The sequence below is a fragment of the Homalodisca vitripennis genome, chromosome 2 (genome assembly GCF_021130785.1).
Source record: "Homalodisca vitripennis isolate AUS2020 chromosome 2, UT_GWSS_2.1, whole genome shotgun sequence".
Lineage (NCBI taxonomy): Eukaryota > Metazoa > Arthropoda > Insecta > Hemiptera > Cicadellidae > Homalodisca > Homalodisca vitripennis.
In genome coordinates, this window is record NC_060208.1 from 70,355,138 (window position 1) to 70,372,183 (window position 17,046).

Here is a 17,046-nt window from a genome sequence, read left to right on the forward strand (position 1 = left end):
TTAGTAATACACAAGAGAAGTTGTGAAAAATATATATTTTATTTATAACAAAAGAACTACATGTCAATAAAAACATAAACATACTGGACAAATCAAATGTTTGTTATTAAAATATAAAATATACCTCACACTTCTAAATCATAAATAAAAAGTCTTTGTTGCATATGGTTTTAAAGAACTTTACACTAGCTTCAAAACCTATTTATGAATAATTAAACATTGAAAACAAATAAAAATATGCATTTTAGGCATTTGCCTTATTAGTGGAATCACACTTTACATCAGTTCCTTCTTCAGCAACTTTTTCTTGGCATTCCTTCTCTACGTCATCCTCTTCATTCTCAGATGCTTCACCTTGATCATTTTCTTCTTCCTCCTTTACTTCTTCAGTATCTTCTGGCTGGTTCCCTTCTGCCTCTGTGACCTCTGGTTTCGCTAGTTCTGCCAAATTGTAGTGACGCAATCTCTTGTAATCTTCCAATACTGAGAGACAGCAGACCCCCTTCATAATCTCAAGGAGGACTGTCTTTTTGGCCTCTTTTAGGTTTGCCTTATGATCTTGGTTCTTGTCAGTCACAAGAAGGGCCAACGAATGAATCACTTCATCTCGTAGCAGACTGTCATTGTACCTTTTACTGAAAAATGATTGAAATTCAAGTAATTCATCTTAAAAAATTCATGACTATCATATCAATAAGAATTTTAACACAACTATAATGCCTAATTAAAAAGTCTTAATGGTTTACTTTTGCTGTATTTCTTGTGAATTCTGATGTGTATTTAATGGTAATTAAATCCAACAAAATATTAAAATAAAAAGATTTACAATAGATAAAACTACTGGTAATAAATTAGATGAAAACCCTATGATGTAAAGAATTTACATGGAATTGCAACTGGGACCTGCTTTCGAGATTGGCACATGTAAGAGCACTTCTGGTACGAGTTAACTGTATTTCCAATGCCATAGTTGAATTTAAAAACAATTTCTTTTGTAAAAACTTTTAACAGAAAGTGGTTTGTAAATATACATTCTAAGAAGTAATTTTCTGAATATTTTCCATATATAGATTCCTATATAATCTGTTAAATGGGTGATATTCCTTAATCTCTAGAGTTACCGTACAGTGTGCATTATGCAAACTTATGAAAGTAATGCGTATCATTTTATTGTGACATGACTATTTATCGCCCAACAACAGCCCGAACTGATGAAAATGTCCATCGTGTGCATGAAGTTTTGAGTTCAGACTGACAGTTAAGTTTCCACATAATTGCTGACACCCTGAACTTGTCAACATTTACGATGCATGGGATAGTGATGAAGGATTTGAAAATGTAAAAGGCGTGTGCAAAACCTGTGCGGGAGGTGTTGACAGAGACGCAGAAAGAAGTTCGAGTTTCGCACAGTGAAGAATTGATGGAATCATCCATTTCGAGTTTGTACCGTAAGGACACACTATCAACACAGCCTTTTACCTGGAGTTGCTACAAACACTGAAATGCCGGGTTGCACGCGTCAGTTGTGAAATCAAAGACATCTTCATGCTCAACCATGACAATGCCACCAGTCACACGGCCTTCTTCGTTACCAACAACCTGACCCAGAAGATCCCCGTGGTGCCCCAGCCTTCTTACAGCCCTGACGGCTCAAAGTGACTTTTTTGTTCCCTCTACAGAAGAGAGAGCTGAAAGGATAAAAGGATAGCATTGGGAGTTGGTGGAGAACATCCAAGCTCACGTTACAAGGTTCCTGAGAGGCATTCCAGTTGAGAAGTTCCATTATGCTTTCCAAGCATGGCAGAATCGTCTCTGAAGGTGTATTGATGCAGAAGGATACTATTTTGAAGAATTTTAACCATTTTTACCAATCAGATCAATAATTATTTTAATTAGAATATGAGCATTACTTTCATAATGTACCCTGTACTTTCTTTTTTGTTGTCAATTATAAAGTTAAAGCTCTTTTCTACAAAGTTTTAAAAGAATTTAAATCAAAAGTTTATTTGTTTTACAGTTAAATACTTCTTAAAACAGACAACAAAACAATAATATTGTGCAATAGAAAAATCAAATGAAATAATAATTTAATAAAAAAATTGGTTCTCAGTTCTATATAGTTACTTCTTGGATATAAAGAAAAGTTGTAGCAGCCTAATACTGTTTTTACTCTCTAATGAAGAAGAAGACTTACTTCACAACAATAGCAAAAGTTGTTGGTTCACATCTGAAATGTTTGTCAAACAGAGCATCAGCTGCAGTTTTAATATCTTCCAGAGAAGCCTGAAAAATACAAAACATAATTTAATGATACATTTTATTTTTATTATTATTTTTCTACAATCAATCTACTTAGTAAATTTAAATTTAGTAATTTTTTAATTAAAAATAAGTAATTTGCAATACGAGTGGGAAGAAAACATAATTCAGATGCAGTAATAATTTAAAACAAGTTTATTGAGTTTATTTGATCCGAATGTTAATAATTATTGTAACTGATTTTTTACACGCACTCATACACACTTTACGTTACATTTTTGGACTGAATAGAAATGGATATTTTAACAAATAATATATGACAGTAAATCAGGGTCCCCACACGACTGTGAAAACCATGAAACTGTGAATAAGCCGTGAATTTCGTTCACCGTGAAAAAACCTAACATAAGCCTGAATTTAATGTACAAACCGTGAAAATCTCTACAACTTGCTATTAAATAAATCAGCATGCGTCGACGCTGTGACTATGTTGTAAGGTCCAGTTCTCACGTGAGCGATAATTAAGTAAGCCTAATCATGGCGACTCGCGGTGATCGTCTCGGCACGATTTACTTGTGTACCATATTAAATGGAGCAGTTTACTCAAATGAGTGCAAGATTGCCGACCACAGCGTGCAGAAGTGACAATTGCAAAAAACCGCCACCACTACTAGATCGCAGCCGACAGCAGTGTGTAGCAGTTCCAGCGATGTAGTAGTGTTTGGAGGAGCATTGAACGGTGGAGGAGCACATTGGCTACCAGTTCTCGTAGTCGATCGCCGAACCTCATGGCTAATCTGTACCAATGTACCAATCTTTCTCGCAATATGGATAAGGTGGATTTGGTTGGAGAGGAGTCCATAGATGCTCATAACTCATAAACATTAGCCTATTTTTTGTACACTATGATGTAGATATTTTATCGTTTTTTATTTGCAATATTTCATATGATATCTGTGAACAGTAGTTAACTAAATCAAAACTTTAACTTAGTTTGTATTTGACAATTAAAATTAGATAAATTACCTTAGAAAATGTATCCATATTTATGAGTAATTGTTTACCTGACAATTTATTCTCGTTATTTATTTTCAATTATAGTACTTTATAAGTAGACTTTCTCACCAATGCTAATAGTTTTGCATGGCAAAAAAAGTGCATTTAGTAATGGTATGGTTGGTTATTTCACTAAGGAGAGCATGTCAAAATTACACCTAAATTTCGGTATCAATTCAAGTGATAAAATGCTATTGTGTTTGCTGTAAAAAAATACTACTGAAATATTCTTGCTTTATCCCATACCTTAACATGTAAATAAGTACACTAATACAAATTTTAAATACTTTTTAATTGGCTAAAAAGAGTAAATTAATTTCTCCTACATTTAATCCGATTTATAATCTGATTTAAATAGTATCTACTAAAAATTTGTAGTAATAAATGTTATTAATATTAAAAACTTACTTGGGACATAAGAGAGAAAATAAGTAAAGCCTACACAAATAATCAATCATCAACTATGAGCCCCATTTTTTTGTTTTTATAAATAATTGTCGTTTTAACATTCTTTTTTATACAATTTTAGTAATTGGATTATGATTTTACTTGACTGCCGTAATAATTAATTTACTATTTTCAGTTTTAAAAACATGTCAATTTCATATTCAGTTATTTTCTACACTTTAGTGTTGCTTTATTAGTTTCGATATGTAACATTTTATGCTTATATAAAAATAATATAAAACCAATATTTATTTTAGGGGACAATTAATAAACATAATAATATTTATTGCTACAAAACAATATTAACTGTGATGTGAAAAATGGTTGCATTGTTCATAATTCCTTCCACAAACAGTTCTATGTTGAACACACCATTCTTCAGTCACTTCTGCATCGCCTTAGATTTAAAAACAGCGAAGCATTATAAAAAATATAAAAATAATTCTTAATTGATGTTGTTTCAGCAAGAGACTACTACTCAATAAGGCAAGGAAGGGGAACTTGAATCATAGTAGAACTCCAAAACTTGCGTTGGCCGTCTTAAAGGGTCCGTCAATTTTGCTGCCACAGCCAACAGCTTTTATCTGCATTCTGTCGGCATTTTGAAACCGCTCTAAATTGCACCACCAGAACCGATTGCCACTAGTTACCATGTGAACCGCTCCTACAGCTCTGATATGATACAAGCTGCAAATTTTATCCCCTTTTATGCTCATTATTTAACAAACCATACAGTTGAATGCTGCCGCCCCTTGCTATTTGTGTCATAGCCAAGACCTGTGGGGGCAGCTAAAGGATGCAACATCATAGAACACTGGCATCTGAACAACTTCCTTCACAAGCTGGTGTCAGATTAATTAATAATCTCCCTGAGAGCATAAAAAATGTCAACAACCCAACCCTGTATAAAGCTCGATTAAATGACCTTTTAGTGTCTAAAGTGTTTTACTCTGTAGATGAGTTCATGTTACGCCGCTGGGACCACTAATTTTTCGTAACTTAGTACCAATACTGAAGCCATGTATGAATGAGAGGGAGAATGTAATTTAATGTATGTATGCGAGCAGTGAATGAATCTTAGAATAGCAAACTGCAGGATTTTTAGCTTTATTTATTGACGTTTGCAAATACAATGTAAAATTGTTTGAAAGCAATAAAAATATGATTGACTGATTCACCTAAAATTAATTCCAAGACCTAAACCATTCCTGCACAAATTGTCAACATTGTTAGTGAAATAAGGAACAATTTTAAATAGTTTCACCATTTAGCTGCGTCTAAGAAATGAAACAAGTGTATTCAAGCTGAGTTGAGACGCATGACCAACAACATTCGCCAAAGTGCCAAGTTCTAGGCCACAGCACGTGCTCGTGGTGCGTTTTGTCCCTAGATACTGAAATCGGCCAATCCATGTGATAAATGCCAACTTTTATTTTTATTTGTAATATTTATAAAAACTATTGTCCATGAAATTACTATTTTTGTACTGTATAAACTGTGAAGAGCCATGACTTTTATGACTAAGATTGAGTGAGAACACTGTAAATCTTTGTATTCATCTGACTACGATAAGTATTAACAAAATCAACATTCAACTACAGCCATGTGATGTTTCAGTGTTATACTAAACTTATTATACTATCTTAAATAATAATATTCACAATGGATATCAAGGAAATGACAAAAACAAAGGAAAAATGCAAAGTAATCTTGTAAATTCTCAGCTTATTGTAAATTAACACGTAAATTAAATTTCAGATCAACATTAAATAACTCACACTTTTATGACTACAACAGAACAACTTAACACACAATTCACACAAAAATAAAATTTACCTTGCAGGTAACTTCCACTGGAATAATTCTCAGAAGGAAACGACCTTTCTGAGTCTTAGTGACAGCAACATCATTCAGAACTGCCATAGCCAGTTTAACTGGATCTTCTACCTGGAACAAAAACATCTCTATAAATATATGTAGTACAGGGAAATAAAAAAAAGTTAGCCTCGCCTTGCTCATTGTGTAACAATTGCAATAAATCAGTAAAATATTTTAATTTTCATGACCCTTTCGCACAACACTTTACTTTCCTTGTCTTTTTTCCAAAAACATAGGTATCATTAAAAAGAAAAAAATTGTTCAGTTTCCTTTTTTTTCAAATTTGATCATCATTTTTAAACATTGCACTACAGTAAAAATAATAACATGCTAATTCGGCTAAACAAACACTTCATTCTCATCAATGATTGATTAAAACTCGTTTGGAACTTCCTTTGTGTTGTAGCCCTACAAACAATTCTTCTCTAAGGGCTAGAATATTAATACTCCGAATTTTGTCTTGATAAGCTACATAAATGCTCAAAGAGATATCAGTTTTATTCACCACAACTCGTACTCTCCTATAATGAATTTCAATCAAACCATGTAGACACATCTACAAACTCCTTTACATGATCAATCCATTGCAAACTTTATTAAAACACTAGTACATAATACAAAAGTTAACTTAAGACAAATATAATTGTAATACTAATACAGTTTACTACTTTACAAATACTTTGTGATGTAGCCTGTACAAATGCTAACAGTGAGAATGTCACTATTATGAGAAATTTAAATTCCTGGTAGAAGAGCGAGTGGTCAATGTCTCACCCAAAAGACCTAGGTTTGAATCCCAGTTTGGGCATGACATTTCATGCGACAACAAATAATTATCTGAGCTTAGCCTCACACAAATAAATGGTTCTATACTACAGTACTAGATCTACCAACACACACACAACAGTAGTAAATAAGTAAAATAAAGGTCCCGGGGTTAATTATTTCATCTCCTCACCGTTTCTCATCTTCTACTAATATATTATATTCTCACATAAGAGGATAAGATCATAACCCCTCCTTCCCTACATACTGCAGAGAATTTAATATGAAGCTACAATAAACAATATTAATCTTAAGTACTAATTTTAGTTCTATTAAATCTTGCAGTTGATCATTGTATACAGAGGATGACTTTCTACTAGAGAGAGAATAGACAAGTGACTGGTCTTATTCAATGATCTTCATTTATTTATTTTTGGATTCTCTGTAATAAAGTACAGTTGGTTTTGTATATCTGTAGGATAATATGCTTATATTCTGCCTTTCTAATGATGCTTGTGTAACAATTCTCCCTCTGTTATAATAGCGTGTTATTACCAGACATGGAAGGAAGGGATTAAATATCTTTGTAGCAGCCAATGATAAATGAGCAATCCTAGAAGTTTTGATAACCTACAATCATATAAATTTAGTAATAAATAACAAGTTGATAATTAGTAACTTAGTAATTAGTATTTTTTTTTTAATAATTCAATATGGTATTGAATTTTGGGGGTCATCTACTGACTTCGATAAAGTTTTTTAAGATCCAAAAAAATTATAAGATTAGTGACCTTTTCATCATTTAGAACTTCTTGCAAACCTCTGTTTAAAGAATTAAAAATCTTATCACTTCCAAATTTATACATTCTGAAAACCCTACTAACAGTACAATCAAACTTTGAAAGCTTATCAAGTGATAACTTTGATCATAATTACAATACAAGATTTAAAGCAAATTTTCAATATCCCATACATCGACTGCGTCTGGTAGAAAAAATTCCAATATACACGGCAAAAAAACTATACAATAAGTTTCCTCATAAATATAAACATTTAATCAATTCAAGAAACATTTAAAAGTAAACTAACAGATTTTTGTTGGAAAAAAACTATTATAGTATTGATGAGTATTTGACGGATCCTGAATTTTAAAATTGTATTTTAACATAGATTACATTAAATTTTTTACGCTGTCTTGACCTCTTATATGTATGTTTATGTGTATATGTATATGTGAGTGGTTATGTGCATATGTATAAATGTATGTGTCATTATTACATTAACTTATGACAATGTTACCTGTTTCTATAGCAATGCTATGTATAAACGTTGATGTAACAATAAAGACTGATTCTGAGTAATAATATTTAATTTCTTCAATTTAATTTATATTGAATGTAAATAAAACATTTAAATTCTTACTGTAGTCTTTATAAAAATGTTGTTCTTTATCCCAGTATCAATTGAAGTAAATCTGCTGGGATATCTCCATGACTGAGTAGCTTTTAAACTAGAAACTTCTTTCTTGAGCTCATCTTCAATATCTTCTTCAGCTCCAGCTCCAGCTCCAGCTTCTTCTGTTACAACCTTCTCATCACTTTTGTGCTCTTTCATCTAGACAACAGTTTCCCATTAGTTATCTCACTGCTAATACTCGAGAATTTAAAAGAAAGTCCTACTTTATAATAAGAAAATAAGTTAAAAGAACCTTTTATCAGTTAGGATAGTTTCAAATAAACTGAGTCAGTAAAACTTCACTAGTACTTGTACATCAATTACAAAATGTTACTAAATAATATGTTTTTTTACCCTAGAAGTGACAATATAAACTCTGTAGCACAGATGTTTTAGTCCGACTGCACATGTATTTTTATAAAGCTTATTTCAACCTCATCCAATGTTCCAAATTTAACATATTATAATCTTTTTTCATAAAGCATATAGACAATGTTTGCTATAACTATTTTGATTGTTATTAGTTTCTGACACACCAGAAACTATAAAATAAAAATTAATATTTATCCTTAGATTCTGTTTTGTACTAGATTTTAAGTGTATAAATAAATATATCCTTCATATACTTTTTATAACAAATTTAGTGGTGCTTTCAGAAATAAATAGTTTATACAACTTCTAAAGTACACACTAGATTTCTTTTTTAAGAGGAATGTTTAAAAACCTATTAGAAATGTTCATATGTATATATATATATATATATATATATATATATATAATTTCAATAAACATTGAATCACAAAAAGTACTTGCTCCGCCGGGACTCGAACCCGGATCTCTCACTTGCCGGGTGAATGTGCTACCATTACACCACAGAGCGCTTACTTTTTCCGATTCAATTATTTTGTATTTGGCCGTATCTGTCACATAGGCGTTTAAATAAGCAAACTAACATATGATCGGAAGACCAAATACCTGTCAAACGACTTTTATTTACATTAAACTGTATAAATGGCAATAGCCTTATTTAATTTCAATAAACATTGAATCACAAAAAGTACTTGCTCTGCCGGGACTCGAACCCGGATCTCTCACTTGCCGGGTGAATGTGCTACCATTACACCACAGAGCGCTTACTTTTTCCGATTCAATTATTTTGTATTTGGCCGTATCTGTCACATATGCGTTTAAATAAGCAAACTAACATATGATCGGAAGACCAAATACCTGTCAAACGACTTTTATTTTCATTAAACTGTATAAATGGCAATAGCCTTATTTAATTTCAATAAATACAATTATATATATATATATATATATATATATATATATATATATAATGTAATTGTTATAACATATTAAGAACATCTAGGTAGAAAAAAACATTTACAGAAGTTTCTTCTATTATTATTGGTTTATGATGCACTAAAAAACTATCCATAAAAATAAGAAAGAAAAGGAAATTTAATTTACTAAACAATTTCAGTACTTGGAAGGCATAATTTCCCAATAAGTATAAGATTATTTAGTAAATGAAAGGAAAATATTACTAAGAGTACCAATTAAAGTTTTCATTATACTTGCATAAACATAAATTATGTGACATAGATTTTGATATTTTCAGAGGCTTCCCCTGCAGTTCACAAAATTTGCTTTTACTAATATCAACATCTAAATTATCACTATAAAGTAAGGCATGTGCCTCACAAAGACAATCATATAAATGTCGAGCTTGTAATTTTATTTTTGTAATTTTCATTAATAGCAATGACATCTTTTATTCTTTGTGCTTCATACTGATGTCTTGTTGTTCATACAAATCCTTTACTTCCTTTTATTGGATATATGACCTTTGTTGTTTGATGTGATTGCTGATAATTTTCATACAACTGATTCTCTTTTGGGGTGATTTTGGCAAAGCTATATTTAGAGACCCAAAACACAAGCAGAACAATAAAATATAAAAAACCATATTATTTATGATCTGCATCCTCTAAGACCGTATATAGTTTTCATATTAATGAAATTAATGGCTGTAATTTCCAATCATAATTTGAACATTATTAACGTATTCTGCTTGTCCTCCTAAAGGCTGCAGTATGATGTGGGGTCAACACTCGAATATTAATAATTATTCAATCTTATCAATATCACAATTTAAATGCTTTCAGACATGTTTATCCTGCAAAGTAGCTGTTAGTTCTGTGCTGCTCGAACAGTATAAATAAGGTTGTATCATTTTCTACAGTCTAAAATGCGTATATTTCTTTTACAAATAAAAATATAGCTTCTTAATGGTACAATCTTAAAAGTATAATGTAATTTAGTTCTACATTATTGTTCCAAATTAATTCAAACAAAGTTAAATTATGTGTAATAGTATTTAAGTACTGGCCAGTAGAGATGAGAAATACTGTTATTTGTCAATAATCTATTACAACATAACGTATTGAGGTATTACGTTCCAGTAACCTGTTAACATGATTACATGTTACCAACCAAGCAATTCAGATAATGGGAAATTAATTTTTTCATATTTTAATTTATCCTGTTTTTTAGAGTGATATAATGAGTTTTTCGTATGATTGTGTGTTGTTTTTATTAGATTGTATACACACACGAAATTAGAAAGTTAGTTAGAAAGTGGTGAGGTTAGTTTTTCTCCTTTATTATTTAAATTAATATTTGGTACATCATTTATAAATGAATATTTGTAAAAAAATATGGTTAAATTTGTTTGCATTTTCAACAATTTTTTTTCCACACCGGTAACGAGATTTATGTTATTACAAAAATCCTCCTTAACAATCCTACAATACAAGGTTTAAATGGGTGAAAATGACAAATAACAAAGTTGTGGCAATACTTTTATTGCAAGATAGTAGGATATTATGGTGAAAAGAATTTACAAATATTTACTTGCTTTGTTAAGTTGCGTTTTCCAGCTCGCAATAATGATCTGAAGCATTTATTATCAGACCCTCTAGAATTTGATCTTCAAGTGGTATAGGCTTACTACCTTGAGGGATGTTATTCGTCAGCCACCACTAGTACCAAACACCACCAAAGGTGCTGGCACAATCTACATGGACTGCCAGAGACACTGGTGTTAGCCTGATATTAACTTATATTATTAGAATATCTCAAGTGAAAACATTGTTTATTTGGGTCAAATTCCCTCTGATATCAGTATAATTCTTATTTTACATATTCAAAGAGGGCATGGTCGGCTGACATCACAAGATCATGAGATCCCCCCCCCAGCATACGTAAAACAAGAAAATATTGCTCTGAACGAGAAAAGATGTTCCACTTTTAATGGTCTAAAATTTTTTTGCCATTTCTACCCCTTAATTAAAAGCTTCTATTATTTTGTTTAGAGAGATGATAGCATATAGGTCAATAAAATTAATTCGCACTTTGCTACTTTGGCTGTTTATTTCATGCTTACCATAATTTTGTTCTGCAGGATGAGGTTAATATTTTAATAACATTGAAATTGCAATTGGGCAGAGTAAGATAAGTGGTCCTGGTTTTTATATCGCCTATTACAATCATCGGTACTTCATATATCGAATAACAGAACTATCGATTGATATCAACATATCTAAAATACTAAAGTCACATGTTTCAACTTAATAAAAATTGTTTAAACAATATTGTCATATCATAAATAATAAAGGAACCTTAACCATTAATCAAACAATAAAATTACAGGAAAATTGTCATTAAACTAATAAAGAAAATGTACAATAAAACAAACATCTTGAAACTGAGAAAGACACACTAAATCATTTTAGTGTTATTTTGTTCAGTTTTCTAAAGTTAACTATCTTTATTTACTTGAAAGACGTTATGTGTATAACAAATTGAGTTTAGAATATGACAATGTGTACAGTTAGTGCAGATTATTTAGTTATTGTTGAAATTAATAAGGTATCTATGCGGTTGAAGGCCAATTCGGCAAATCACGAGTTTTACGTTCATATTCTGTTCCTCTTGAAGAAAAACATAGGATATATAGTTTTACAAGGAGGAAATCACAAATAAATTCGTTTTTTTTTCATAATTGAAATGTAAATGTAAATTTGTGGTTATATTTGTATACTGTGCATCTATGATTTTCAGAGTTAACTGCTCTCGATAGCTTATCTGAGAGTTCTGTGTTCAGAACAGTTTAGTTATGTATCATCTACAGGTCCGTTCAATCTATTCAACAATGGCGTGTATATGTATTCTCACAGCTCGAAAATACATAAGTTATGTAAATATTATTCTTTGGTAGCTATAAGATAAAAGGCCGGGGCGGCAAATCACGAATTTGACGTTATCAACGTATTCTGCTCACCCTCCTGAACAAAAAATATATATAGTACTAAGGGGTGCAAATGACAAATAACATGATTTTAGGGGGTATATTCATAAGTGGTTAGGTTTCTAATGTTTTAATGTTCAGTTTGTGTGCTGTGTCTGGATAATCTGTTTACTTGAATATTATCTGCGGCCGGGACTGATAGCAGCCTGATAACGTATCTGTTATCTGAGTTCTCGGGGCAGAGTCAGTGCTTCACAAGATATCGTGTTTAGTAGATTGGATTGAGTGAATGCGTTACAATCATGAATCAACCATCCACTAGTTCGAGGAACCCTAGTGAATTGTGTGTGTCGGGAGTGTTTAGTTAGGGCATATAAAGAGTTTACGTTTTAACCGAAACAAAATTATTTCCTTTTTAATTGAACATGGAATTTTTAATAATGAGTGTATTTGTTCGTCGTGTGTAGTCGCGTGTTGTTTTTAAACCGGGAGACTTTGTTGTTTCGTTACGATAGGAAAATTAGAAAAAAAGAAGTTTTTAAATGTTGCAATTTTAAAAAATTCACTTTTTTGTTGCTGCTGCTCAGCTATATCCGCCAACACACTAATGGTAAGTGTTCTCTGTTAATATCCATCTATATATTTATATTTGAGTTTTTCATGATTTATTAAGTTTTTTAACTTTACATAATTGCCTTTGCATTACATTTCAATTTATATTTCTGATCAGCCCCTCTAGAATTTTATATTTTACTGATAGGTACTATCTCGAGGGATGTTTTTCTATAATTGACATCAGCGCGGGACAGCACCGAAGCCCGCGCTGATGGCCGGAGGCACTCGTCTCATTTCGATAAAAAGTAATTAATTTGTTGCTCAAAATTAAGAAAAACATTGTTCATTTTGATCAAAATTCTGCTCATTTCGGTATTATTTTTCATTTACGTTTGCAAAGATGGCAACCCATCCGATGACGTCATCACGAGGTTGAATCATGGTCACAAAAGGTCACGTGACACTCGACGTCGATGTACAACATGGAAATATTACTCCGCGCGCATGAACAGTTGTCCATTTTTTATGTTCTAGAACTTCGTTATTTCTCATTTCCACCCCATCAAACCTTATATTTTTTTGGTACTTTGGGATTATACCGACCACACCAGTATGAAGAACACAAAAATATAAATTTATAGAAACAAACATGATAGAACGAAAAACAACTCTTTAACCCTCCATCAGGCGCTTAAAATTAGAAACACCGTCAGGCACTCACGGAGGTTTCCTCCAGGTTAGCGAATAATGGATATCATAGTCGTTTAAACTGTTTTTTTGTTTTGTTTAAATATTCATACTAATTTAATTACAATGTAATATATTCATTTTTAGAAATTAAATAACAATTATTCTCTTATGTAATGAATTTTCCAAATAAGAAATTCAAAATCTTAAAAAATGTTATTGTATAATAACAACATGATTTATTTTAAGGAATAATGCAATTAATTGTAAAAATGTTTAACCTACTGTAATAATATATGGAATTTAACTTCTTACAAAAACAATTTACTTAAATTCTTGAGATATTATACAATTGTAATTTCAATTATTATTCTAAAATAAAAATTTATTCTTTACTAAATTTTTTTTTAAACACTACACAACGTTTCAAAACATTTCCCTTCTGGTTCTTATAACGACAATGTTCACTCTATAAAAAGTACTGAAATGTTCCCTAGCACACGGGTACTGTACTGACAAGTCTCTCGTCTTCATTCTCCATTTCACAAAATTCAAATAAAATATATTTTAAAACTTAAAAATAAACCATCACAGGTCACACATTTAGGCGCACACGGATTATTACTCCATAAAAACTAAACACTATAAGGCGCTCACAGAGATTTCGTCCAAGCACTACAGACACAACATCGGGCGCTCACGGAGGAATCGTCCAGTCTCGCACGGAAGTAGACCTCATACTGACAGATTTTGACAAAGATAAGCGGGAGGCTATTGTTTCGCTTCCCCGAAAGATGCTCGTGAAGTACACTGCGGGAAATGACTGCCAACATCAGAAAAGTAGTACTATTTTTAATAATAAAAAATACACGGAGGAAAACTCCGTTTAGCGCCCGATGTAGGATTAATTACAAAATTACAAGCATTTCCAGGTATTGTGATCGGTATTGTTGTCGCTGTTATCTTATCTTTCTCGAGAATCCCGATTACAGCAGGCCGCGCGGCATCACATGATTATTTAAGTTTTTTGCACGGTACATAATTGCCTTTCCATTACAATTCAATTTATATTTCTGATTAGCCCCTCTAGAATTTGATATTTTACTGATAGGTACTATCTCGAGGGATGTTTTTCTTTCGTTGACATCAGCTGCCCCGCGCTGATGGCCGGAGGCACTCGCATTTTGGGTGGCGGAGTGTGATGAGGAATAAAAACAAGTTTTTAAGTTAGTGTTTTTTTAAATAAAGAGTTTAGTTTTTGTTGAATTTGTTGTTTGTACACAGAAGTACAACAAAGCGACGCACCAGCTGAACGGGCGGCGAGACTGCAATCACGTTATCTACTAGACCGCTCCACTTTGACCTCTGTCTGAGGAAGGGGAGGGGTTTGCAATAAGACAATTCCTGTTTTATATTGATGAAATATTGTTCTACGCTAATCTAGTAATCAGTAGAAGCAAAATGTCAAATAACGATTCATGTCTGGGTGTGGTCGGTATAATCTCAAAGTACCATTTTTTTTGTTCTATAGGACGATTCCAATAAATTTATAACGCAAAACTCGTATTTTGCCGCTCCGGCCGTTTATATGATAATTACCTATTCTTTTGTTCTAATTATAGTTATTTGTAGATTACATCAATATTTATACATTAATTTCTAATAATGAAAACTAGCCAAACCATATTGTTCTTTGACATATCTATTACATTATTTGGTCCGACATTTTGCTTTTAGTCTTTGGATGGTTATGAATATCAATAATTCCATATAATTCGATAATCATCATCTGATTGTGTTTGGTGGCTGCTTGTTGTACTACAGCTGACACATTATACTTAATACTGTCTTCTATTATCAACTAGGCCTATTAAAGAGGTCTAATACTGAATAGGCTACTTACTTCTTCCAGGCCATACAGCTTGTCAGCATATTCATTCAAAATATTGTAGGATTCCCTGACACAATCTTTTTCTCTCATATTACAGGTACATATAAACCCTTTTAAACCAGGTTGTAAGTAATGTTTGAACTTCCTTTTATTGTTCCAGTTAGAAGAATCACCTCTTCCTCTACCCGGTTTATTGTAATAGTTATTCTTTCTCTTATATGATTGATCCATTTCAAGTGTTCACTTTATTATAACAAAATGCTATATTTATTTTTTATCACAATGTTTATGTATTTCAAAGATCCCCTAATGAAATCAAATTAAACATACGGCAGATAGTTAACACTTTTCTGACAAGTCAAAATATCAAAATGTACGATCCTATCATGTATACTTTCTTGTATATAACCTTACATTCTTATTTTCTTCTTTTTTGGGCTTGGTATCTATACTATGAAGCCACACTATTTTATCATCAAAATATTTAATTTTTGATTCTAGTTTGTTGTCTCTTTTTCACTTACCGTTTATTCCATAAAGCATATTATTTTCAGACCATTAAAATTTATATATTTGTAATTTCATATCTTTATTTTTTTAATTTTCGAGACGTGTTCCCAAAGATGATAATGATCTGTTGATCTGTTTGAATAAAAGTTGGTTAGTGTGGTGCTGTGGCAAAATGTTCCTTCCTCAAGTTTTCAAACATATTTTTACGTTCCTTAACATGACCAATACACTGATTAAATGTATGATAATTAATTCCCCAACACCACTCGTACTTTCTTTACAATTAGGACTATCTAATAACTTCATCTGATGTAATTGTTGTGCGTTGTCAAATCTGAAACTGCGCATCATAATTGTAAAGTATCTGTACAAAATACTCATTCTTATCCACATCTTGATTAATTTGGCTGCAATTGTTTGTACCATTGTGGTTCCCTTTATAGAACTCGAGAAATCTCCGTTTGCGTTGTGACTCTAACAAATCGTTTTTGTTATTTATCTAGATACATCTATCTTTTGTAATGATTCTATTCTGTCTGAAAATTCCTATAATTACTAGCTTGTTTAGCAATTTAGTCAGCAACTTCATTTCTTTTGATATCTATGCGTCCGGTCACCCATTGTTAAATTATTCTTTTTTACTTGTGTAGTTAATTGATTAACAATTGAAACGCGAATCCATTCTTTATTTTTTTCCTTTTCAGGTTGCACAGATTGTCTGCAGCGCTACTTGAGAATCCCAGAATATTGTTAGAGCTTTTCTGTCTTCTAAATCAAAAGTTGCTTTTTGTTTTATCAGAACGGATGGTGATTTACTAACATCTTCAGTTCAAGCACGTTTTCATAAGCCTAGTGATTAGAGTTTGCAACATTTTGTTTTGCAAACTGTTCAGTTGGTTGTCGTCTCTTCAAACTTAGAGGTAACATTACAGCCTCATTATGCTTTGCTAAAATGGGTGTGGTTTTCAAGAATCCAAGACATAACCGCAATGCAGAATTCTGTATCATATTGAACATTAGCTCGTGCTTCTTATTTAAATCATTATAAATAAAACTGCAGTATCCTTCAACTTACTTACTTGTGTTCTGTACATCTTGACAAGAAACTTTGGATGTGCTCCTTTAATCCCATAAGCCAATGATTTTAGAATAGTCTTAGTCTTTCTTGCAGATATCTACTACTTATTCTACATAAGAGTATCACTTGAACTTACTGTCAAATGTTACA

The 17,046-nt window shown here is 31.8% G+C and overlaps 1 protein-coding gene across 1 annotated transcript; it reads right to left on the bottom strand.

Moving 5' to 3' along the window:
- Positions 1 to 15,717, bottom strand: LOC124354136 (THUMP domain-containing protein 1 homolog). Its single transcript, XM_046804376.1, has 5 exons — positions 15,321 to 15,717; positions 7,828 to 8,019; positions 5,599 to 5,709; positions 2,195 to 2,283; positions 1 to 635 (listed from the first exon to the last, which is right to left on the bottom strand). Exons 1-5 carry the CDS (start codon positions 15,537 to 15,539, stop codon positions 245 to 247), a joined length of 1,002 nt encoding a protein of 333 aa, XP_046660332.1. The 5' UTR covers positions 15,540 to 15,717; the 3' UTR covers positions 1 to 244.
- Positions 15,718 to 17,046: the final 1,329 nt, after the last annotated feature.